Source organism: Microcebus murinus, chromosome 1 (assembly GCF_040939455.1).
Source record: "Microcebus murinus isolate Inina chromosome 1, M.murinus_Inina_mat1.0, whole genome shotgun sequence".
NCBI lineage: Eukaryota > Metazoa > Chordata > Mammalia > Primates > Cheirogaleidae > Microcebus > Microcebus murinus.
Genome location: NC_134104.1, coordinates 122,348,902 through 122,369,881, shown reverse-complemented (window position 1 = coordinate 122,369,881; position 20,980 = coordinate 122,348,902). Strand labels below are relative to the sequence as shown.

Genomic DNA, 20,980 nt, shown 5'->3' with positions numbered 1-20,980 from the left:
AGTTTGAGGGAGCTCAATTCAGTCCCTAACAACACTTATATTGACCAAGGCACTTGTGAGCCAAACAGAGACTTAGAAGGGAATGTTCCTCAAAACACTGGAAGTCACCAGCAGCAGCCCTAAGAATAGATTGTCCCTGTAGTATTAAGCTGCGGCAGGGAGCTGGCCCAACCGCTGACCGCAGAGCACAGCAGCACATGGTTTCTTCTGTGGAGGCAACTTACTGCTCTTCTTCCTCCTTCTGCACCATTGATGGTGGTTGACCAGAAAAAGCGTGCATTTTAGGAACAGCCCTGGTCTCACATACTTCTGCTACAGTGTGACTTTCTGCATGTTATCTAATCTCCCTGAACCTCAATGTGCTACACCACTGAGTGATCCTGAGGATTAAATTGAGCATGAAGGCCTGGGCTACATACAGCAGGTATTCAGTGAACAGTTTTTAGGATTGATTTGAATAAGCAGATACTGTTGCTATATGGTTTAGATTGTGAATGCAAACTTAGAAAAAAGAGGTTCTTTAGAGGAAATCATTGGTCCTAGTGGTGGTGGGTACTACTGCCTCTGTTCAATCTGAAGTCCCAGCCAGGCAGGGTGGCTCACACCTGTAATCCTAGCACTCTGGGAGGCCGAGGCCAGCAGATCACTCAAGGTCAGAAGTTTGAAACCAGCCTGAGCAAGAGCGAGACCCCATCTCTACTAAAAATAGAAAGAAATTAATTGGCCAACTAAAAATATATAGAAAAAATTAGCCGGGCATGGTGGCACATGCCTGTAATCCCAGCTACTTGGGAGACTGAGGCAGGAGGATTGCTTGAGCCCAGGAGTTTGAGGTTGCTGTGAGCTAGGCTGACGCCACAGCACTCTAACCCAGGCAAGAGAGTGAGACTCTGTCTCAAAAAAAAAAAGTAACAACAAAACAAAACAAAAATCTGAAGTCCCTCCCCTTCCTCCCACCTACTATTTGGAAGTGCAGGGTAAGGGGGACACTTGTCCACCCCACAGCCCTGCCACACACCTAATGTGATCCTCTCCTGGGCCTTGTGTCAAAGGCCACCAGGAGATTTCCCTCTCTCTGCTTCCCAGAATCTCCCCCGGCCCTTGCCTTCCCCATCAGACACATGCACATCACAGCCAGGGCCCCTGCCTTGGGCCTTTGTCCTGCTGGAATCTGACAGGGCCAGAGGCTCTGAGAGTGTTATCAGATGGAGCCAGAGCTCTCTATGTATAGTCTGGGGGCCCGGAGCAGGCTGAAGGAAAGGCCTGAGACTGACAAGGGGGTTTGTGTGAACAAGGAGGCGTTTACGGCTCAGAATCAGGCCTTAGTCTGGCTCATCTCACCTATAGAGACCAGCTCTTCCCAACTCACATGTTGTCAGGAAACACCCAGTCTTACAGTCTACAATCTGAATACAGCCTACATCTCATGTTTGTATGAGGCACTGTTTTTCAATATAGGCACCCGCTGTTGTGATTAATAAAATCCATGCATATTTAGAAATGTATTAAAACTTAGAGGCTTTTGTCCTTGTGCATTTTCTCAATGAACTAAAAGTACACACTTAACTATCATGCAAAATCCATGTTTTTTCATGTTCAAAAGGGCTCTTTCTACTAAAAAGGCTAGGTATCACCAATGACGACTTTCCACAGAGAGTTCAGCCGCATGAGTGGCATAGGAAAAGCAGGTGATAATAATGACATAATACCAGCTGGTGTTTACAGGTTGCATCTCCCCTTCCAGACTGTGCTAAGTGCATTTTGGGCTCCAGATCTGGTTGCCCTTCTCTGGACCCCTGTCCCCTCCTGCCTGTCACTCTCCTATGGCACTGAGACATCTGTGTCTTATTTTAGGATTGTTTGTGGATGTGTGCAAGCTCGTGCACGGCTGGAGATTGGCCTGTTCATTTTTGTGTCCTCCAAGGTCAAGGAGAGGGTAGATCCTCTCTAATTGTTTGGTGAATGGGCCTGAAGGAACAGGCCACTTGCACCTCTGTCCACTTGCACCTCTGTCCGGTTTATAGACGGGAAATTCAGAAAAGGGCACAGGGGTTGGTCAGCTCTGGTGGCTCACACAAAGCTGCAGGCTTCCCTATGGGCAAGGTGGCCTTGGCCGCTCCATGGCTGCAAAAGAAGAGGCAGATGTGGAGGCCACGAGCCTATTTCTGCACGCCCAGCTCCAGCCCCTTCTGAGAAGCTGCCCTGGGGGGGACGGGGGGGGGGGGGTTGTCAGCACTTCAGGAGCATGCGGGAAAGGACAGGCTGGCTGGCTGGGTAGCTGCTCTGCTTCCTTCCCCTGTGCTGGTTTCTCTCCCCGACAGGTGTTGGGTAGCACCCACCTGACAGACAGATCTGCCCCAGCTCCACGTATGGTTCTTTCCAACTGAGCGTTCAGCTCCAGCATGGACCTCGGGAGTTCCCAGGGCTTCCCAAGGTCATGGGTAAGGAAGGCCCAAGCTACAAGCTGCTCCCCAGGTATTTCATCTGTTCTCTCTTCTCCCTCTCAAGGCTTCCTCCTGATCTTGGCACTGACCGAAGCTCTGGCATTTGCCATCCAGGAACCATCTCCCAGGGAATCTCTTCAGGTCCTCCCCTCAGGCACTCCCCCAGGCACCATGGCGACAGCACCCCACAGCTCTACCAGACACTCCTCCGTGGCGACGCTGACCCCCTATCCCGATGGACCCTCCGCACAGGCCACTGCTCCCATGGCAACAACGACACCCCGTCCAGATGGGCACCCTCCTACAGACTCCCTCTCCACCACCGTGGCAACAGCAACCACCCTCCGTTCTGAAAGCCCCCTGCCCACGGGCCCCCCTCCAGCTGTCCTGACAACCACATCCTCCCGCTCAGAGGGCCGCCCGCCAGGAGAGGCCACCCCCACCATCCTGCTGGCAAAACCATCGGGAGCCACCAGCCGCCCCACCACAGCACCCCCAAGGGCTGCCACGCGCAGGCCCCCCAGGCCCCCCGGCTCTTCCCGAAAGGGGGCTGGGAGTTCATCTCGCCCTGTCCCACCAGCCCCCGGTGGCCACTCTGGCAGGAAGGAAGGCCAGCGGGCACGAAATCAGAGCTCCACGCATCTAGGGCAGAAGCGGCCCCTGGGGAAAATCTTTCAGATCTACAAGGGCAACTTCACAGGGTCCGTGGAGCCAGAGCCCTCTGCCCTCACCCCCAGGACCCCGCTCTGGGGCTACTCCTCTTCACCGCAGCCCCGGACAGTGATCGCAACCACGGCACCCAGCAGTACCTCGTGGGCACCACCCCCTACCACCCTGGTGCCTGCAGAGGACAAGACAGGCCTTCACAGAGCAGCCCCAGGGGGTGGTTCCACTGTCACCAGCCAAGGAGGGGAACTGGACACCACAGCAGCCTCAGGTGCCCCTGCCAGTCCACGACCTGACCCAGTGCCTTCTCAGCGCCCCCGTGACCACCCGCAGGGCAGCCCCAGCCCCAGTGACTCATGGCCTACTGTCACCCCTAGCACCAGCAGCCCTCTGTCTGCCAGTGCTGGGGCCTTCACAGCTGCCACGGGGCCCACCCGGGCTGCCTTCGATGCCAGTGTCTCAGCCCCTTCCCAGGGGATTCCTCAGGGAGCATCCACGACCCTGTGGGCTCCAGCCCACCCCCCCGGGGTCTCAGAAAGCACTGTTTCTCGAGCCAGGGAGGAGGCTGTGGCCACCCTCCCCATGACCGACAGGGTGCCCAGTCCTCTCTCCACAGTGGTGTCCACAGCCACAGGGAACTTCCTCAACCGCCTGGTCCCCGCCGGAACCTGGAAGCCTGGAACAGCAGGGAACATCTCCCATGTGGCCGAAGGGGACAAACCCCAGCACAGGGCCACCATCTGCCTGAGCAAGATGGACATCGCCTGGGTGATCCTGGCCATCAGTGTGCCCATCTCCTCCTGCTGTAAGTGCTTCCCTCTTCCCACTGCTCCCTTCCCTGCTTCCTCTCCTCTGCCACATCAACCGGCCCAGCCCCAGGATTCCTCTGCCCAAGATTTGGGCAGCCCCCACCAAGTGGGCTAAAACAATTCCCAGAACCCCAGGAAACCAGGTAGCAGGACAAAGGATCATAGGTTATCCTTGTCCCTAGTCCTCAGCTCTGCCAGGCCATGGCTTGAATGCCCAGTGATGATGAAGCCACAACTCCCAAGAGCTGGGGAGGACCTCACAGGCCACCTAATTCAACCACGCATTTTGCAGAAAGAAATGCCAAGCTAGCAATGCTGTGGCTGCCCCAGGATGCCAGAGTTAGTGAGAGGCAGGGCTGGGACGCGAGCTCCTAGCAGCTATCTTCCAGCCCAGGGCTCTTGTCTTGCCACCAGCCTGCCTCAAGAGTAGCCTGCCAATGCCTCTAGCGACCTGTCACCAAGACACCGTGGGCGACCGTTGACGCTTCCAAATTTACAGCCTCCAACTAGCACAGCCCTCACCTTCCTCTCCTGCTTCTCTTCTGCCTTCTTTCTTGTCTTTTCTCTCCTCTGCCCCCTCTTCTTGTCTCCTTCTGTCTCTCTCTTCCCCCAAGAAAGAAGAGGAGATAATGTTTTCATATGGGGGGAAGGAGTTCTATTAATCTTGACAAAAACATAGTTTTTGCAGCTAAATTAAGGCTTGAGAGTTATGTGAATTTTAGCAACTCTCCACTCTCGCCCTATTTGTTCATAGGTGGTGTGAGCGGAATACAGCCATTATTTTTGCTCCCCCAAGGCCATAAGCACGTCCTTGCTGCCGCCTGTCCCTCTGTGCGTGAGGACTTGGGGGTGTTCTCCCTGCCGTCTCCATAGAGACTGGACAGAGCATCTCAGAACCTCAGGGCTTTCTTCACGTCTTGCCGGAGTGTTCTTTCCTCAATTCTTAGAGTTTCTCTGATAACCTCGCAGGAATCCGTACTGTTCTCAGCCCACCCCCAAATGGTTATCACCCGGCCATTCCTTGATCCCTTCTAGGGGTGACACCCCCCATCTCCGGACTCCTACTCTTTTGACAGCGCATTATCCTTTGACCCTCTGGGCTCTCACCCAGCTCTCTTGGGGGCCTGAAATTTGCCTCCTTATAATTCCCACTCTGTGGTCCTAAGCCATGTCATCTGAAGCCACACAGAACAAGTCCATCTGACAACCCCCTTGAACATTTGAAATAGCTCCGGAGGGCGATCTTCCCTTTGTCCAAGCTGCCCATCCCTGTCTGTCCAAGTCGTCTTCACAGGGCTGCATTGCCCTGGGCCTGGCCCATCCGCCTCCCCTGGGAACCTGCACTTTGTCCCTAGAAGGAAGCACAGCATTCCACACATGCCTGGTCTCAGCAGAGGGAGTGATGGTGGACACTTTGTTCACATCCAGGCAGCTGATGCCGGCATCGACTCTGTTGGTTGTGCTGGTTTCAAGTCACACCACGGGCTTGCCCTGATCTCAAGAGGAATAAAGCCCCAAAGGTGTCCAACCAGGAAGGCTGTCAAGCTAAGTCTCCCAGCCTTTCCTAATGCCATGGTGCTTAGTGCCAGAGGTTTATGACTTTTAACATGAACCATGATTTCCACTTAGCCTTATACTCCAAGATCTTTTTAAACCTGGAATCTGGACTCATTCCAGGAGCCACCTCTCCCAGCTTTCTGTCTCCTTCAGGTTGATAAGCAAAGCAAACTTTCCCTGTCAAGGGTAGGTGCCCTGCTTTTACGTAAGGACCCAATTCTGGAAAAGTGAAAATGTTTGCAAATTGCATATTTCATTCTTAATGAAAGCAGCTTTATTGTCTGTCATGGAAACACATGTATATTCTTGAAACCATGATTTCCCACTTCTAAAACAGAAGAATGATAATGAGAAAATGTAGCACTGTTAGCCAATGAGTTATTAATATGGTCATACTTGAGAACTAACCATAGTAGAGACAAGCTTTCTAATTTTCCAATTCTCAATACGTGTCTTGGATGCTCTGGTTTACAAAGTAAGTGCCCATTATTTTTTATCATTCTATTCTTAAAACAGACCGGCCAGAAAAATAAAATAAAAACAGAAACAAGCAAACACACTGCCAAGGTGCCAGGATGGCTCTGGCTGTCATCCACACCTTACATGTTGGGGAATGAGTTGCCAGGAGAGGTGACTTGCCCAGGGCCCCAGTCACAGCCCAGATCTGGTGGTGCAAGATCTGTTTGATTGAATGCACTATTTCCCGAGTGCCCACTGTGTGCCAGGCACTCTGCCCAGCCTTAGAGACTCAGAGATGGGTGATGCGGCTCCCTCCCCAACTGCTAGCACCTGTGCCTCCCTCTGCCTGGGCTGGAGAGCCTGTGCCCCCACAGGACACACCCACCTGGGTTTTGCAATTCTAGAGGGATGACGACTCCTCCCCCAGCCCTTCTGCTGTGTATGAGTCTGAAATTAGATCAGACCTTGCTGGAAAGCCCATGGGCTGCCTGAACCATGCATAAAAATGTCAGCCAAGACAGGAGCAAGGACACAGCCTGGAACTGCCCCTCAGGAATGCTTCTGGCACCCTGAAAGAAGTCTTCAGGTGCTGGGGATGGAACATATTACTTTCTAAAGAAAGATACGAGTTTGTGTTCAAAAGAGACTCGTAGCCCCTTGGGAACCGCACACCCACCCCCTTTGCAGTCTGTCTTGCATTTCCAACCATCTGCAGGGAGGCTCCGTAGCCTTCACTCCCACCTCAGCCCTGGCTGCCTCCACATCACCTCCCTGTCCTCAGTCATGGCCCTGACTCCTGTGAGGCCATCTCCAACCCTGTGAAGGCCCTGATGAGGGGGACATTAAGGGAGAAGATTGTCCAGCTTTAGAGCCCTGTGCACTCTCAGTAAATATCCTATCTGTTTGGGCTATTCCCACAACCCAGCCCCACTCTAGTCATCAGGCCAGCGGACCTCTTTCAGGTCTAAGGTCCCCTTGTTTCAGAATTTCTCAATAGCTCCATTTATTCTAAAACTACTCTACAGACCTCAAAGAAGGAAGTCATTCTTTGCCAGTTTCCAGCTATTTCAGATTATCTGAGCTGGTAGCAAAGTGCATGCATCGGTTTCCTCCTATCTGGCTTTTCAGACCAGCACTGGCTCCTGCCCTGCTTTGCGCAGCCACCAGAAGCCAGAGTTCAGATGGCCCAGGGTACTGGGCAGGGGCATTTCCTCTGCTCCGGGTGGAAGCAGGGGGTGAGCACAGTGGGTCCCAGGCCTAAGCATGGAAGGAGGGCATCAGTTCGCCTGCCTTTCCAGATCACGAGCCCAACCCAGTGGCCAGAAGGATATATGTGTGCCAGGGAGAAAAGCTTTGTCTCCTGAGCCCTGCCAGACACTCGCAGCCACACGCAGCTTCAGATGTGCTGAGACTGAGATTGATTGGATCCAGGCCACACTCAGGGCAGGGGAGCTGGGTGGCTCCTGAGCTGGTCTCTGCTGCCACCGTCAGGACACACACAGCCCACCGCCCTTGCCAGAAGCCTTTGGGCCCAGCGCTGAATGGCCCTCACTTGCCATTGTCAGTGCTCTGGGTTTTCACAGGCATGTCAGTTTTGAGGCACTGCTAGGCTCCTTTGCGTGTCTGTTATGTGTCATGTCCTTTCTTGAGAATGTCTTCACCCATCCTCCCTGTGAGAAGACGAGCTGTCTGGAAGTGAGGTCAGGAAACAGGCCAGCTGCAGATGTTTGTCATCACCAACCCCAGGTCAGCCTGCTGGAATCAGGTTAAGCCCCTCTGAACCTGGACACTTAAGGGTCCGTGTACACCTGGCCTGGGGAACCTGGCCTCAAGTGTCCAGGTTCAGAGCAGCCAGAGCAGCCTGGCTTCCAGAGCTGGAGCATCAGTGCAGCATCCAAAGAGATCACGTACCATTGTGCCCGGTAGTTCTTGGCTGTGTTATTAACAGTTCTTCAGTGAAGATTAGATCTGAATGTGGACGTGTGCCTTTTCACTCACAGCCTCTAACTGGGTTTGTAATTGTTATATAAGAAAACCTGGATCAGAGTGGCTCTTGCCAGTGAAAAGAAGAGATTGCGACCAGAAGGCAGTGCAGCCGGGGAGTTATCACCTTGGGGCTCATGGAGCTGGGAGAGGTGGAGGGGAAGATGCTCAGGGCAGGCCAGGCTGTCCAGGGGATGCACGCCGGCCACGCTGGTGTCACACCCACGCCCTGACAGCTCTTCCCTGAGCTTCCTGGCCAGCAGCCCCTGTTGAGAACTTCCTTGGGCTTCTGCAGGCACATTCCCACCTGCCAGGCTGGGGCACCAGACTAAGGCCCCAGCCTGGTTTCACCATGCCGTTGGCCTTGTGTCCGGCCTGTTGTCCTTCCATGTCCTGAGGCCCCCTCCTGGCCTCCCTCAACCTCCAAAGGAGGGAAATGACTGTCCACAGCCCTGGCTCACCCCTCAGGTTGGCACCCCCAGACTAATCCTTCCCCTCACCGGTCTCAGGTTTTTCATCTATAAAACAAAGGGGCCAAGTATAATGTGTCATTGCTCTCTGTCCTCTCCAGTTTATCTAACGTTAACCCTCGTGGGTCACAAGAGAGGAAGCCAAGTCTTGGAGGTAGGTGTTGCAGCCACGCAGATGCCCCACTCAGACCTCCTGTTGCATGGCGCGCAGCACATGGACAGTCCTGCTGCCACACCTGTGTGCTAGAAAGACTTAGCATGTGGAATCAAACACACCTGCACATAACCCCAGCTCTTGCCACTCTTTGGCTGTGGGACTTAAACCACAAGCTACTTAACCATTTATTCAGTGTTTTCCCATCTGCAAAATGGGACCGATGTCTACTGTGTTAGTTCCATTCAAGAGGCAGGCACTGAGACAGGATTAGGCATGCGAGAGAATTATTGGGGAAACACCTGTAAAATGTTCAGGGAGGAACTGGAGTAGGCAGAGCAAGCCCCAGACTGCAGTGCAGGCCATGAAAGGAGAGGAGGCAGGAAGGAAGATTGGGTGGGAAGAGTCTTGGACCACAGTGCAGTTCTGAGAATGTTTCTGCCAGGCCAATAGCAGTCCTTGAGCCATTAGAGGAGTCCTGAGTCCCACAGGAATAGGCCTGCGCTAGTGCCCCTGCCATGTCAGTCATGGCTGGGCGCAGCCTGGGAAACAGCCTTGGCCAGGGGTGGCAGCAGGACTGTCCATGTGCTGCGCTCCGTGCAGCAGGAGGTCTGAGTGGGGCGTCTGCGTGGCTGCAACACCTACCTCCAAGACTTGTAAAAATCAGAGATGATGCGCTTTAGGTCTTACCTCAGTGTCTGCCACGGAAAAGGTGCTCCATAAATGGCAGTGATCGAACAGTGATTGTTATTCATCTTGTTGTTAGGATTTGCAATGCGTGCTCAAACCGGCCAGGGAGAAGCAATTTCAGCAGGTGTTTGGCCCCAGGGGACCTGTAGGGCTTCATTTCCACTTCTCATCACACAGCAGGTGCCATCACCTGAAAGCATCCCAGAATGTGAGCGCAGAACCCAAAGCCTCCATCTTAAAATCAGCAACCCTTCTTCCCGTCGCACAGCTGACGAACCATGGATGATTTCCCGCTGACGTTCCTGGAAAGGCAAGAGAGCTTGCCTAATTCCCAGTCCTGTTTTTAAACTCAAAGAAATAGGGACCCCACTCCCCTCCCCTAGAGCCTTGATGGCTGTCGCACTAGGAGAAACAGAGCAGTAGAAGCTTCTCGACTAAATGGGAAAGGGAGTGGCTAACACCTTGTGTTTGACATTCCTCGTGTACGTCCCCTCCAGTGTTCAGGACAACATAGGACAGTAGTCATCAGCTTGAAGGTCACTGAGACCTGGGGGCAAGTTGCAGTATGTGGTGATCAAGATCAATGTTACTAACTTCTGTGACCTTCCGTTACCTCCTCTATACATGGGAATAGTAACAGCACCTTCCTCGGACAGTTACTGTGTGGGTTAGACCAGCCTGCAAAGTGCCTGAGTCAGTGCTGAGAATACAGTAGAGACTCCATAAGTCTGGTTTGTACTTTTCTTTCTTGGATGAATGGTCAGGCCACCAAAATTAGCGAACGTCTAAACCCCAACTGGAGCTCTGGCCTGGAGCCACCTGACAGTCGTGTCACCCAATTTTTCTTTATAGAATCTTGTAGAAGATTCTGGGAGAACAAAGGGAGAACTTTCATAAGTTAAACACCCACTGTATGCCAGACATTGTGCTTGGCATTCTGCATCCATGATCTCTTTAATTCTCTCTACAACCCTATGAAGTCCATATTAATCAGAGACAAAGTGACTTACCAGGTAGGCAGAGCCATAGCATGAACCCAGATCTTTTGACTCCAGGCCCGTGCTGTCGCTATAGCCAGGCTGGCTGCTGGTGAATAAATGAAATGGCACTTGAGAAGCACTGGGCTCTCCCTGGGAGAAATAATCATGCCAGGAGCACTAACAACACGTGAGGGGAGAAGGCATGGAACAGAACTGCCTGTTCCAACTCCCAGGCCATCCTGCAACGGTGCCAGCCCTTCCCGCAGGGCAGGATCCCCGCGTCTGGCATTCTAAACAGGCGCAGGCTTTGGAGCCAGGGCACTGTGGCTGTTGGAGCGCTGAACTGGGCGTCTGGGGACTTGGATTCTGCAAGCTCTGCCAGCCCAGGTTAGCCGCATGGCCTTGGGCAAGTTCACCTCTGGGTTTCCATGCTCCACTTTGTAGAATAAGAATGTAGGATAGCGACAGGGACTGATTTGGTTCAGCACCTCCCGTGCGCCTGGGACTAGTCAAAGTGCTGGCGCATGCGCAATTGCATTTAGTCTTTCCCCAGAGGAAGCTAAGGCTGAGAAAGATTTAGTAACTTACTCAGGTCATGCAAGTAATAGATTATCATATGGATTATGATTCTAAATTCTATGTTCCTATCACCATCTTGACTGGCCAATGCCTAAGACCACATCTGTCCCTTTAATTCTGTTTGCTTGTAACTGCTCAATAGCTCAGAGACACAAATTTCTTTCTATCTTAGAGAAGTGTGCAAACTCTACAGATAGGGCTCACAAATATTTTCTCCCCTGCCAGCCCATGTTTTGCATCTGTGACAGTGTTTTGCGGGGCACGATGGGATGTGTCCCTACAAGCTGATACTTGGAGAGTCACTCTGTTTGTCCCAATGTGGGAAATGTCCCTGACAGTCCCCCACCACAGCTCTAACTCCACCGGTACTAAACTGGGAAACAGCACTTTGCCCACTTCCCAAATGCCTCCTTCTCTGTGCGGCTTGTGTCGCCAGCGACAATTCCCCCAGGCTGTTTCACATCCCAGTTCCAGAAGCAGGGCGAAAGGTGTGCCAGTGAAGAATAGAGACAGCAGAAAAGGAAAGCAGGGACTTGGGATCTTGTCCCAGCCCTGCCACTCACACACCCGAGACCTGTGGGGAGTCAGCCGGGCACTGTGGGCCAAGTTTCTCCTCTGTAGAAGAAGGCGGTGGCCGGAATTAGCAGCTTTCAGGCCAAGCACTGCAGCTCCCTTCTCACCCCTTCCCTCCTCTCTCACTGGAGGACGGAGAAGGAGAGGAGGAGACCCAAACATTTGAAAAGTTCCGCACCAGCTAATCTCTAAAACCCCTGTTAGCCCAAACATTCAGAAATCTCCTCTGTGTTTTAAAGGTTTTTAAGAGGGGTCTGGAAGAATGATAAGCAAATTGAAAATGTTTTTGATCAAAGCATGGCTGCATGGCCTTGGGCAAGTTCACCCAAATGGAAACTTACCCTATTGACCTTATCCGAAGGCCTTTCCAGGTTGAGAGGCCCACAAGGCTGGCAGCTGCAGGGAAAGCTACGGGCTCCTCCGTCGGCCCACAGGGCCTGGGCTCTGGGCTGTGGGCTCTGAGGTCTCAGCCTGTACAGGTGGTAGCTAGTGCAGCTGCCCACGCCCTGGCATGCACCCCCCCCCCAGTGCTGGCCTCTCTGGACAGGTCACCTGGGCCTCCACTCCCCAGCACAGAGATGGTGGCACTGCCAGGATGTTAGGAGTGGCCCTGTCCACCTCAGGCCCAGAGTTTTAGCTCCCCCATCCCTGGAGGCTCTGATGATGGTGAACCGAGGGCAGGACATACTCGGTCCTCACTTACTGGCTTCTCCCCAGGAGGACTTCTGTCACCATTGTCATTACATCACCCCTCTGTAGTGTGTGCCCAGATAGGCCACCCTACCTCTCTAACCTCAGAGGCCTTTGCAGTTGACATGTCCCAGCTGCTCTGCTCACACCTGGCTCGGCAACATAATCCAGACATACTCCCTCCTCCTGGGCCCTGGGCATCCCGGGGTCACATGTCACACAGTGCTCGGGCCGGCTGTGCGGGCCTGACCAGGCCCCTGTGCAGGGTGGGCTTTTGCATCAGTCTAGGGAAGAATCGTGGATGAGTAAGAGCACACACTTCGGAGTCCAGATGTCTGGATTTGCTCTTGGGCATGTCAGTTTACCTCTCTGAGCCTCAGTTTTCCTATCTGTAAAATATAACTGGCCTTATGGGGTTCAATGGAGAATTAAATGAATTGATACATCTAATATGCTTGGAATCATGCCTAGGAAGTAAGTCCTATGTAACTGTTAGCACAGTTTTCTGATGATGATGATGATGATGATGATGATGATGATGCCAGAGAAGCTGTCTCACCAGGATCTAAGACCTCTACCCTGTGATTTTGCTCTGCGAGCCTCTGCCTTCAAGGCCTTCTATGGAAGTCAAAGGCTGGTTTTGTAAAGTTCACTCCACCTGCCCCTGTCCGCCATGCTTCCACCCCAAGTGAGAACTGTGCTCATCATTCAGGCGGTGTAGCTCCAGCCCACACGCCACTCTGCAGCCAAGCAAGGCCTTTTCTGGTGCAAACTTGTGAGCAGCACTGTAGAATCCATGGGCATCACCAGATTGCACCAAGCCCCGAGCCCTCTGGATGCAGCCTCCTCACTCCCTGACAGTCACTCCAGTCCAAGTGCTGCTCCGTCCCCTTCTCCTCCCACACACCCAGCTTGTCCCCACCTGAGGCCCTGGTGCATGTTGTTCTCCCTAGCGGAACACGCTGCCCACCCTGCCCACAGCGGCTCCTTCCCGAATTCCAGGCTCTGCTCCAAGGATGCCTCTGCAGAGCTCCCTCCCCAAGGTCCTCATTGCCTCTTTCACTTCACCCTGTTTCATTTTCGTCTAACAGTTATCATGCTCTGCATTTACTTTTTTATTCATTTTGTTGACTGCTTGCTTATCATCTAACCCAGGCGTCCTCAAACTATGGCCCATGGGCCACATGCGGCCCGCCGAGGACATTTATCCTGCCTGCCAGGTGTTTTTGTCCCCGCTGCCTATCCTGCTTAGCAGCCGACTCGTCCGGGGCCCACAGTGCACATGGGTGGAATGTGCGCCGCACTGTCCAACAGCCCTAGGGACAGTGAACTGGCCCCCTGTTTAAAAAGTTTGAGGACCCCTGGACCTGTCTGTGCTCCTCCACACTTACACTAGGATAGACGCTCATGAAAGCAGGGGGCCTTTTTTGTCATCCCATCTCCCCAACACCTGCACCTCTCCTTCTCTCTGACTCGGACTCTCCCTGCAGCCGTCCTGCTGACCGTGTGCTGCTTGAGGAGGAAGAAGAAGACAGCCAACCCAGAGAACAACCTGAGCTACTGGAACAACGCCATCACTATGGACTACTTCAACAGGCACGCCGTGGAGCTGCCCAGGGAGATCCAGTCCCTCGAGACCTCCGAGGTAAGGAGCCCCACAGCTTCCTAGGGGTCCCCTGGAAGTGCTGGCCCCACTGTAGGGAAAGACGCTGGCCTCAAAGAGCCACAGGGCATCTGCTCATTTCTGAGTGCCCCTGTCCTCGACATGTGGCCTGTGGACCAGCAATATAGGTGACACCAAGAGCTTGTGGGCCCCGCCCAGCCCTGCTGAGCCAGGATCTGCATTTTAGCAAGAATCCTGCGTGGTCTCTGCACGTTACAGTTTGGGAAGCACTGTTCCTGGCACTCTTGGTTTCTGGGAATAAGTCAATCAACAAATACTCAGTGAGGACCTGTTCTGTGGCAGGCACTCTCGGGGGACTACGAAGATGAGAGCTTGCTCCCAAGAGGCTCGGGTTCCAAGATGTGCTAGGGGAACAAAGCCCAGCATCACGCAAAAACAGAACAAATTAGCGGAAACACAAGAACAAGGTATAGACAAAGAGTTGTGGACACCCAGGGGAGGAAAGCCTTCCCCAGGGACGTGCTAGGAAGGATAAATGGATTTAACAGGCGCCTCAACAAGGAAACAGCCTGAGTGAATGGGCGTGTGTGCTGGGTGTAGCCCAGGAAGGAGAGAGGATACACTGGGTCAGGGAGTGTTTGCCCAAGACACCAGGTTGGCCCAGGAGAGCACTGAGCTCAGAGCCCGGGACTCTGACCACAGGGTCCACGCTCTGCCCATTCCCATGCTGGGGATAGGCAGGGGCCAGGGTGCAGCAGGAAAGCAGGATGAAGGCCAGATTCGGCACAGCCCCGAGTGGGGCTTTATGGAGTTTGGACTTTAGTTTTGAGCAGCAGAGGGTCAGTGAAAGTTTCGATGGTCAGTTTTAGAAGGAGTGTGTTGATGGCCTGGGAAAAGCACTCTATGTGAGAGCAGCAGATGGATAAGGGAGGAAAGGAAGGGTGGTTTGATAGATGGATGAATGGATGGAAGGACAGACAGAAAACCAGACTAAAAATAGGTGGGTCAACTAGAATGCCATTGAGGTGGCCCAGGAGAAAGCTGGCAGGTGTCTGGGTGCAGGCAGCGAGACTGAGGAGAGCCCCTGTGGAGGTGCAAGCCCCAGCTTCCCTGCAGACCCTCCCGAAGCAGCCAGGGCGCTTTTCACATCGCTCCTGTGCTCGGGACCCTTCGATAGCTTCCCGTTGCTCTAAGTTCAAAGTCTTTCACAGGACCTTCGAGGTGGACCTAGACCCAGCCCAGCTTTGCAGCCTCTCCCTCTTTTGCTAACTGCAGCCATACGGGGTTTCTTTCTGTTCCTTCACGGCGCCAGGTCTCACCCATTCCAGGCCTGTGCATGAGCTCTTCCTCTCCTGCGCTGTCTCCTGTCCCTGCCCACCAGCCTCTTCACCGTTCGCCTCAGTGACTCCTACCCATCATCCAGGGCCGGTCTAAGTGTCACTTCCTCCGGGATGCCTCCCCCCACCTGCCAGGCTGGGCTCGGCTGTCCTGTCACATGGTCTCAGCTCGCTGTGCGTGCTCATCACGGCGCTTACGAGAGCTGTGATCGTGTGGCTGCTGGTCTGAAGTCACTTCAGTAGAGTAACCTGTCCTTTCCACATTGCTAAGCCAGTGGCCAGTCCTGAGCACTCACCTTGGTCCTTGTGTCGGGAGCATTGGCACATCCATCCTTTCCTCCCCACGGTGTTTCTTCACTCCTCGTGGGCAGCAGAGACCCCATTCTCTCTGCTTCCCTGCCACCTCCTGCAGATCCTTCTCCACCTCTGTTTCTGGTTCCTTCTCCTTCTCCCAACCTCTCTTCCCTGGAGTGCCCAGCCTCAGTCCTGCCACCACTTTTCTTCTCTTTCGACCTAGTCCCGTGGCTTAAATATCACCTCTGCACTGCCGACTCCAAACCCTGGAGCCTCGGCGGCTGCCCTAGCTCAAGACTCTCGTACCCAGGCGCTCTGGCTCTGACACGCGCTGCATGTGTCTAATAGGGCTCTCGAAGTCAACACGCCCAGGACTGAACCCTATTTTTCCCTCCCCATCCCCAACCCCAGCACCTCACCTGCGTCCCTCACGTAGATGTCACTGCCAGAGCCTTTCCCTCTCACACACGTCCCGTCTGTTGGCAAATCTCACCCGCTCTTCCTAAGGACAAGCCTGCACCGCTGTTCCCCACCCAGGCCGCCCTCATCTGTCACATCATGACTGCTGCGACGGCCTCTGAAGACAGGGCTCCCACGCCCGTCTCGCCTCCTGCAGTCTGACCCCCACGCAGTAGCCAGATGATCTCTTCAAGGCCGGGCCCCAGAGAAGCCGTGACTCAGCTCTCAAATGGCTCCTCTCCTCACCCTTGAGTAAAATCCACTCCCCTCCCCACGCCCTGCACGAGCTGGCCCCTGCCCACCTCCTGACCCCACCATACTTCCCAGCGATCCCACACTCAAGCCACACAGGCCTCTTTGCTCTTCCCCCTGCACAGGAAGCTTGCTCCCTGCCCCCGTGGGCTTTGCCTCGTGCCTATCTGGAATGCTTTTCTCCTGGACGCCCTCCTCCCTCACTTCCTTTGGGTCTCTGTTCAAATGTCCCCTCCTCCAGGAAGCCTTCCCTGACTGCCCTGTATTGATTAGACTCCGCCTTTGTTCTCTGTCTATTTCCCTGCCTTATTGGTCTTCAAAGTGCTTCTCACCACCTGACATCGCATCCTTGTCTCTGGGTTGACTGGTTTGTGGTCTGGCCCTCCTGCTGGGACAAAAGCCGCGTGAGGACTGGAGCATGGTGTCTTGTGTTCACTGCTCTATTCTCAGCACCTAGAACAGCGCCTGGTACCTGGTGGGCCCTTGGTGAATGTCTAGCAAACGAACTATAAGTTTCATTCACCACAAGGTACCCATCGCCCAGCCCAGGGCCTAACACCATCAATGCTCAACAAAATCATTTTACCCCAGGGCAACAGAGGGGCCAGAGTCAGGAAGCATCAACCGTCAGTGTGGCCTGGGCACATTTGGCATGGCAACAAGTGCTCCTGAGAACTGCTGTAGTGAGTGAAAAAATGTGTGACTTGGCAAAGGGGCTGGCCCAGCTGTGACTATGGGCTGTAAATACCTGAGCTCTAGGTTTCTCATGCTCTCTCTACAGATTGGCAAATGAAAACCAAAGCCAAAGGGCAGTGCTGTAAGAAAGGCCCTGGTTTGTAGAATATTCCAGTTAGTCATTCCAGCACACAGCACCAGGGCCACCGTCCAGCACGAGCCCGGGCCCTGGACAGAAGGGCCGGCCGCCCCAGCCAGCCAGGAGCAGGGGGGTGCGTAGAACCGCAGCGCCCAGCTCGCTTTGGCTTTAGAGTGGGCTTTATTGCTGTTTCCCTCCCAGCAGTCCCTTCATTCTGCTTTGTGTAGGGTAACATTACAGTTTGTTCTGACTCTCTGGGCTCACGGCATTTGAGGGAAAATGCAGGCCCAGAGCCAGGGTGAAGACAGCTGGGCATGCGCGCACTGCCGGCCCTACACAGAGTGGTCGTTAGGCCCTAGGGCACGTTCCGCCGTGTTCCAAGTCCTCTCGGGACACGCACTCGGGACACCTGCCCTTTAGCTGCCAACTTTGGAGACCCCCAAACGCTTTGCCTAAGCAAGTTCCTCTGGGGCCCGACCCCCCTTCCGTGCTAATGTGCAGCAAACACAAATCCGGGCTGTACAGGCAAAATTGTGGTGCCCAGATGGTGCCTGGAGACCTTCCATTCTTTCTTCTTTTTCCCTCGTCCTTCTCTTCCTCCCCTCGTTCTTTTGCCGCCGCCTCCCCTCATTCTTCCTCCTCCTCTTCTTCCCTCTCCTTCTCCTCCTCCCCTTTTTTCTTCTTTTTTGCCTTGGTTATTTCCTGGATAACTTTCTCCATTTTTATCTTTTAGTCCGTGAAACATACCCACATGGTTCACCTCGGTGAATACTTGCTTTGTGAAAACTGTAAAGCAACAATCCAAATCTCAACCTCCAAAATTCTCATCCACTGCTCACCCCCAAGCACAGTGGAGAAAAGGGGTTTCTGTCCCCTGTGCAGGCACTGCCCTAGTCTCCTTAGTCAGATGCTGGCCCCTTGTCCACCCCTCTGATGGGTACTCAGCTCATTCCAGACGGTAAAGGGCATGCTTGTCTTTGGAAAACAATAGAATGTCTTCCTTTATTACCTTATAATTCATAGAATAGTGAGTACTCCTCAGAAAGTATCTATTGAGCATGTTCTGTTTGAAAATCAACTTCTGGCATAAGCCAGTATACCTAGGCCTTGCCCTGAAATGATCTGGAAGTTCTGAGAAGTTAGGTATTTTAATTTGAACAAGCTATGACTTTTTTGTTGGTGTTTCTAAATTAGTAACGAGGCCTAAATCTGAGTACAGCCATTCAGTGGCCCACAAATGCTCGCAGTCATTGGTAGTTGAGACCAAAAACCCTGCCAAAGCCATTCAGATGACCTTCCGGGCAGTGGATTGCCTATTTCTAGGCTTTTCTGTTCCTGGGGTTAAGTATACAGACTGAATTTTCCACTTACCACCGATTGTCCAATCACACACAAATTTAGATCTGTTGAGCTCAGTACTTCTAGTGCTACAGGAAATGGGGCAATAATTTTGACCAGGCTCTAGGAGGATTCAAGAGGGGGAAGAATTTGCCCTTGAAGACTCTGACAGGTCTCTCAGATTCTCACAGGTAGGTGGCAGGAAGGGAAAGCTGTGGGCAAGCCCTGAGTATGTTAAGAAAGGAAGAGCAGAGAAGTTGCCCAGAGGTCTGTGTGAAAGAGGCAGGAGGTAGAGCCTGGGGTCCAAGTGGCCTGAGTCTTTTGGAGTAGGGCTGTGAGCCGTGCACAGTGTGTGCTGTGCCTGGCGAGCCCCCTCTGACTTTGACGAGGAAAGCAGTACCATCTCTGGAAAGCTACGCAGGAAACCTCTGTTGGAAGCTGCTATAAAAATCTGAAAGTGCAGCCGACAGGGCCGTGCCCCTCAGCACTGGCAGTGGGGTGATGGGCATGTGTGCCAAGCGATCGATGCTGAAATAAATGTCCCCGTGTGTACATGTCTTGAAGAACAGCCACTTCTTGAGCCTTCTCCAGCTCACTCCGTCTCCTCCCTCTCTCCCCCAGGACCAGCTCTCAGAGCCCCGCTCCCCTGCCAACGGGGACTACAGAGACACCGGGATGGTCCTCGTTAACCCCTTCTGTCAAGAAACACTGTTTGTGGGAAATGACCAAGTATCCGAGATCTAACTGCAGCAGCCTTCGCTTTGCCATTCCCTATTTTTCGTCTCTAAATTATAAATATACAAATATATATATTATAAATATAACCTTTGTGTAACCCTGACTTAATGAGAAACATTTTCAGCTTTTTTTTTTCCTAAAAATTGTCAACATCTTTTTTATAAGTGTGGTTTAAAAAAAAAAAAGAAAACTTTACAGAATGATCCGTGGCTTTATAAAATAAAGGTATTTCTAAGCAAAGCAGTTGCACTGATTGCTTTGATTGCTTCTCTTTATAAGTGTTCTTAAGCACTTGGAGATCCCAGGAGCCCCAGACAGGTGGGGTGAGAGACTGACCTCCTGTAGAAGCTGAATGTTAGAGTGGTCCAGTACACAGGCCTTTGAGAGATTCTTAAAGCTCTAGCTCCTCCTGATTCAGTGTGACCCCGTTCCCTCCCTTCTCGTATGCACACCTGTGAAGGGAACTAGGCTGCCCAGGGGGAAGACAGCAGACACTCGTGCAGAGCAAGAAGAGGGGGGACGTGTCATCACCCCAGAGGATGAGTGCCCTGGAACCTCACGATGGCCCCATCAGATGTCAAGTTTAATTCCATCCACATTATGGACGGTGGACAGGAGCATGCAGCCCTCAGGAATCCACAGAGAACATCTGGGCATCCTAAGATCACGTCCCCCTACCATCATCACACAACAGGGCGTTCCCACCAAGCTAGCAACAGGACTGCCTTCTCGGGCAGAAAACCGCTCCCTCCAAGCCCATTCCTGCGTCCCCTCCAACACCCACATCTGCGTGAAACACCCAGGCCTTTCTCTCGGGGAGGGTTTAATTCAGATCCCAGCCCTGAAGCTTTAGAATGCTTGCCCTTCTTCAAGGATCAGATGTTTATTGGGGTTTAGCTTTGTTTTCTCCAAAGGCAATAGTATTGTGCCCCTGAGGAACATGTTTCGCTAAGAAGCCTTGAGGTGTAGAGCTGTTGTTTTTGAAAACTTCCTCCTGCAATCATAAAAACAAAAAACAAGATTGCCCAAGCAATAGCTTGGGAGAAGACATCATTATACCCCTACTCGGCGTTGCAGACCTGCTTGCAACACCAGCCAGTGGACCTGCCACCAGCTCCCATCATCCCTTGTCTGCCCCCGCTGCTCCCCAGGCCCTGGCCGGCTGGCTGCCACCCTAGCCACACTGCGTCCAGCACAGCCAGCAGGGGTCAGGCCCTCAGAGACACCAGAGGGGCTTCCAGAGACTGCTGCTTCTCTATTTTTTTCCTAATAGATAGGAAGAGATGATAACTGCTTTGATGCTTCCTTTCTCTAAAAGAAAAATAGTTTGATAGTATATTTTGAATATAGATGTTCTTATAGTCAGACTGGAAATTGAACTTGAATGTTGATTCATATGTTTGTGTTGTTGTGGTGGTCTTTTTTATCATGACTTTTTCCTTCCTGGATTTTCCTGTTTTAAAAAAAAAAAAAAAGATGGCCTTCAAAAATGTGTGTTCTCAATGTCGTATGAACCTATTTAACATGAGTTTGGTTGTTGTCTCTCTTCAAAGACTCTTCAACCCACAAAGCAGGTTAAATGTTTCTCTGAGATTCATTTTCTAACGTGTTTCTGTCTGACCTTTTAAACCTGATCATAGTATTTCTGTTGGCTATTGCATTTAATATATCAATGTGTGTGAGTATATAGAGAGAGAAATCTGTTTGTAAAGTAAAATTTATATATAATATATGTAATCAAAGATACATATGTTATATACACATATGTGGATGTATGACTTATTTTTCCTTATCCACAGAATTCAGCTACCATGTATATATAAATAAACTTATTTTATTAGCCAGAGGATTAAGTTGCTAATACATTTTGCATTCTTTACACTTTAACGTTTAAATCTTCCTTAAGCAGTAGCAACACCACTTTATGCCTATCTGTGTTTTTTAATCTGATTTAACAGTAAGTTGGATCTTATGAGCATGATGAGCTAATAGGATTAGTGGTTTATCATTTGATAAAACAAATCCTTTGGAACATGTTTGTGATTTCTCCAAAATAGAGTCATCTTTCAT

General features: G+C 52.3%; 1 protein-coding gene across 4 annotated transcripts in view; it reads left to right on the top strand.

Moving 5' to 3' along the window:
- The window catches only part of TMEM108 (transmembrane protein 108), a 298,074-nt gene extending 277,301 nt beyond the window's left edge, over window positions 1-20,773 (top strand). For 2 of the 4 annotated variants that reach the window (XM_012766855.2, XM_012766854.2), the window contains exons 4-6: window positions 2,509-3,915; window positions 13,545-13,699; window positions 18,794-20,760. In XM_012766855.2, coding sequence (XP_012622309.2) covers window positions 2,509-3,915; window positions 13,545-13,699; window positions 18,794-18,916 — 1,685 coding nt within the window. In that variant the 3' untranslated portion in view covers window positions 18,917-20,760. Of the gene's footprint in view, window positions 1-2,508; window positions 3,916-13,544; window positions 13,700-18,793 lie in introns of all 4 variants that reach the window. The other 2 variants (XM_012766862.2, XM_012766861.2) reach the window with 1 other exon arrangement.
- Window positions 20,774-20,980: the final 207 nt, after the last annotated feature.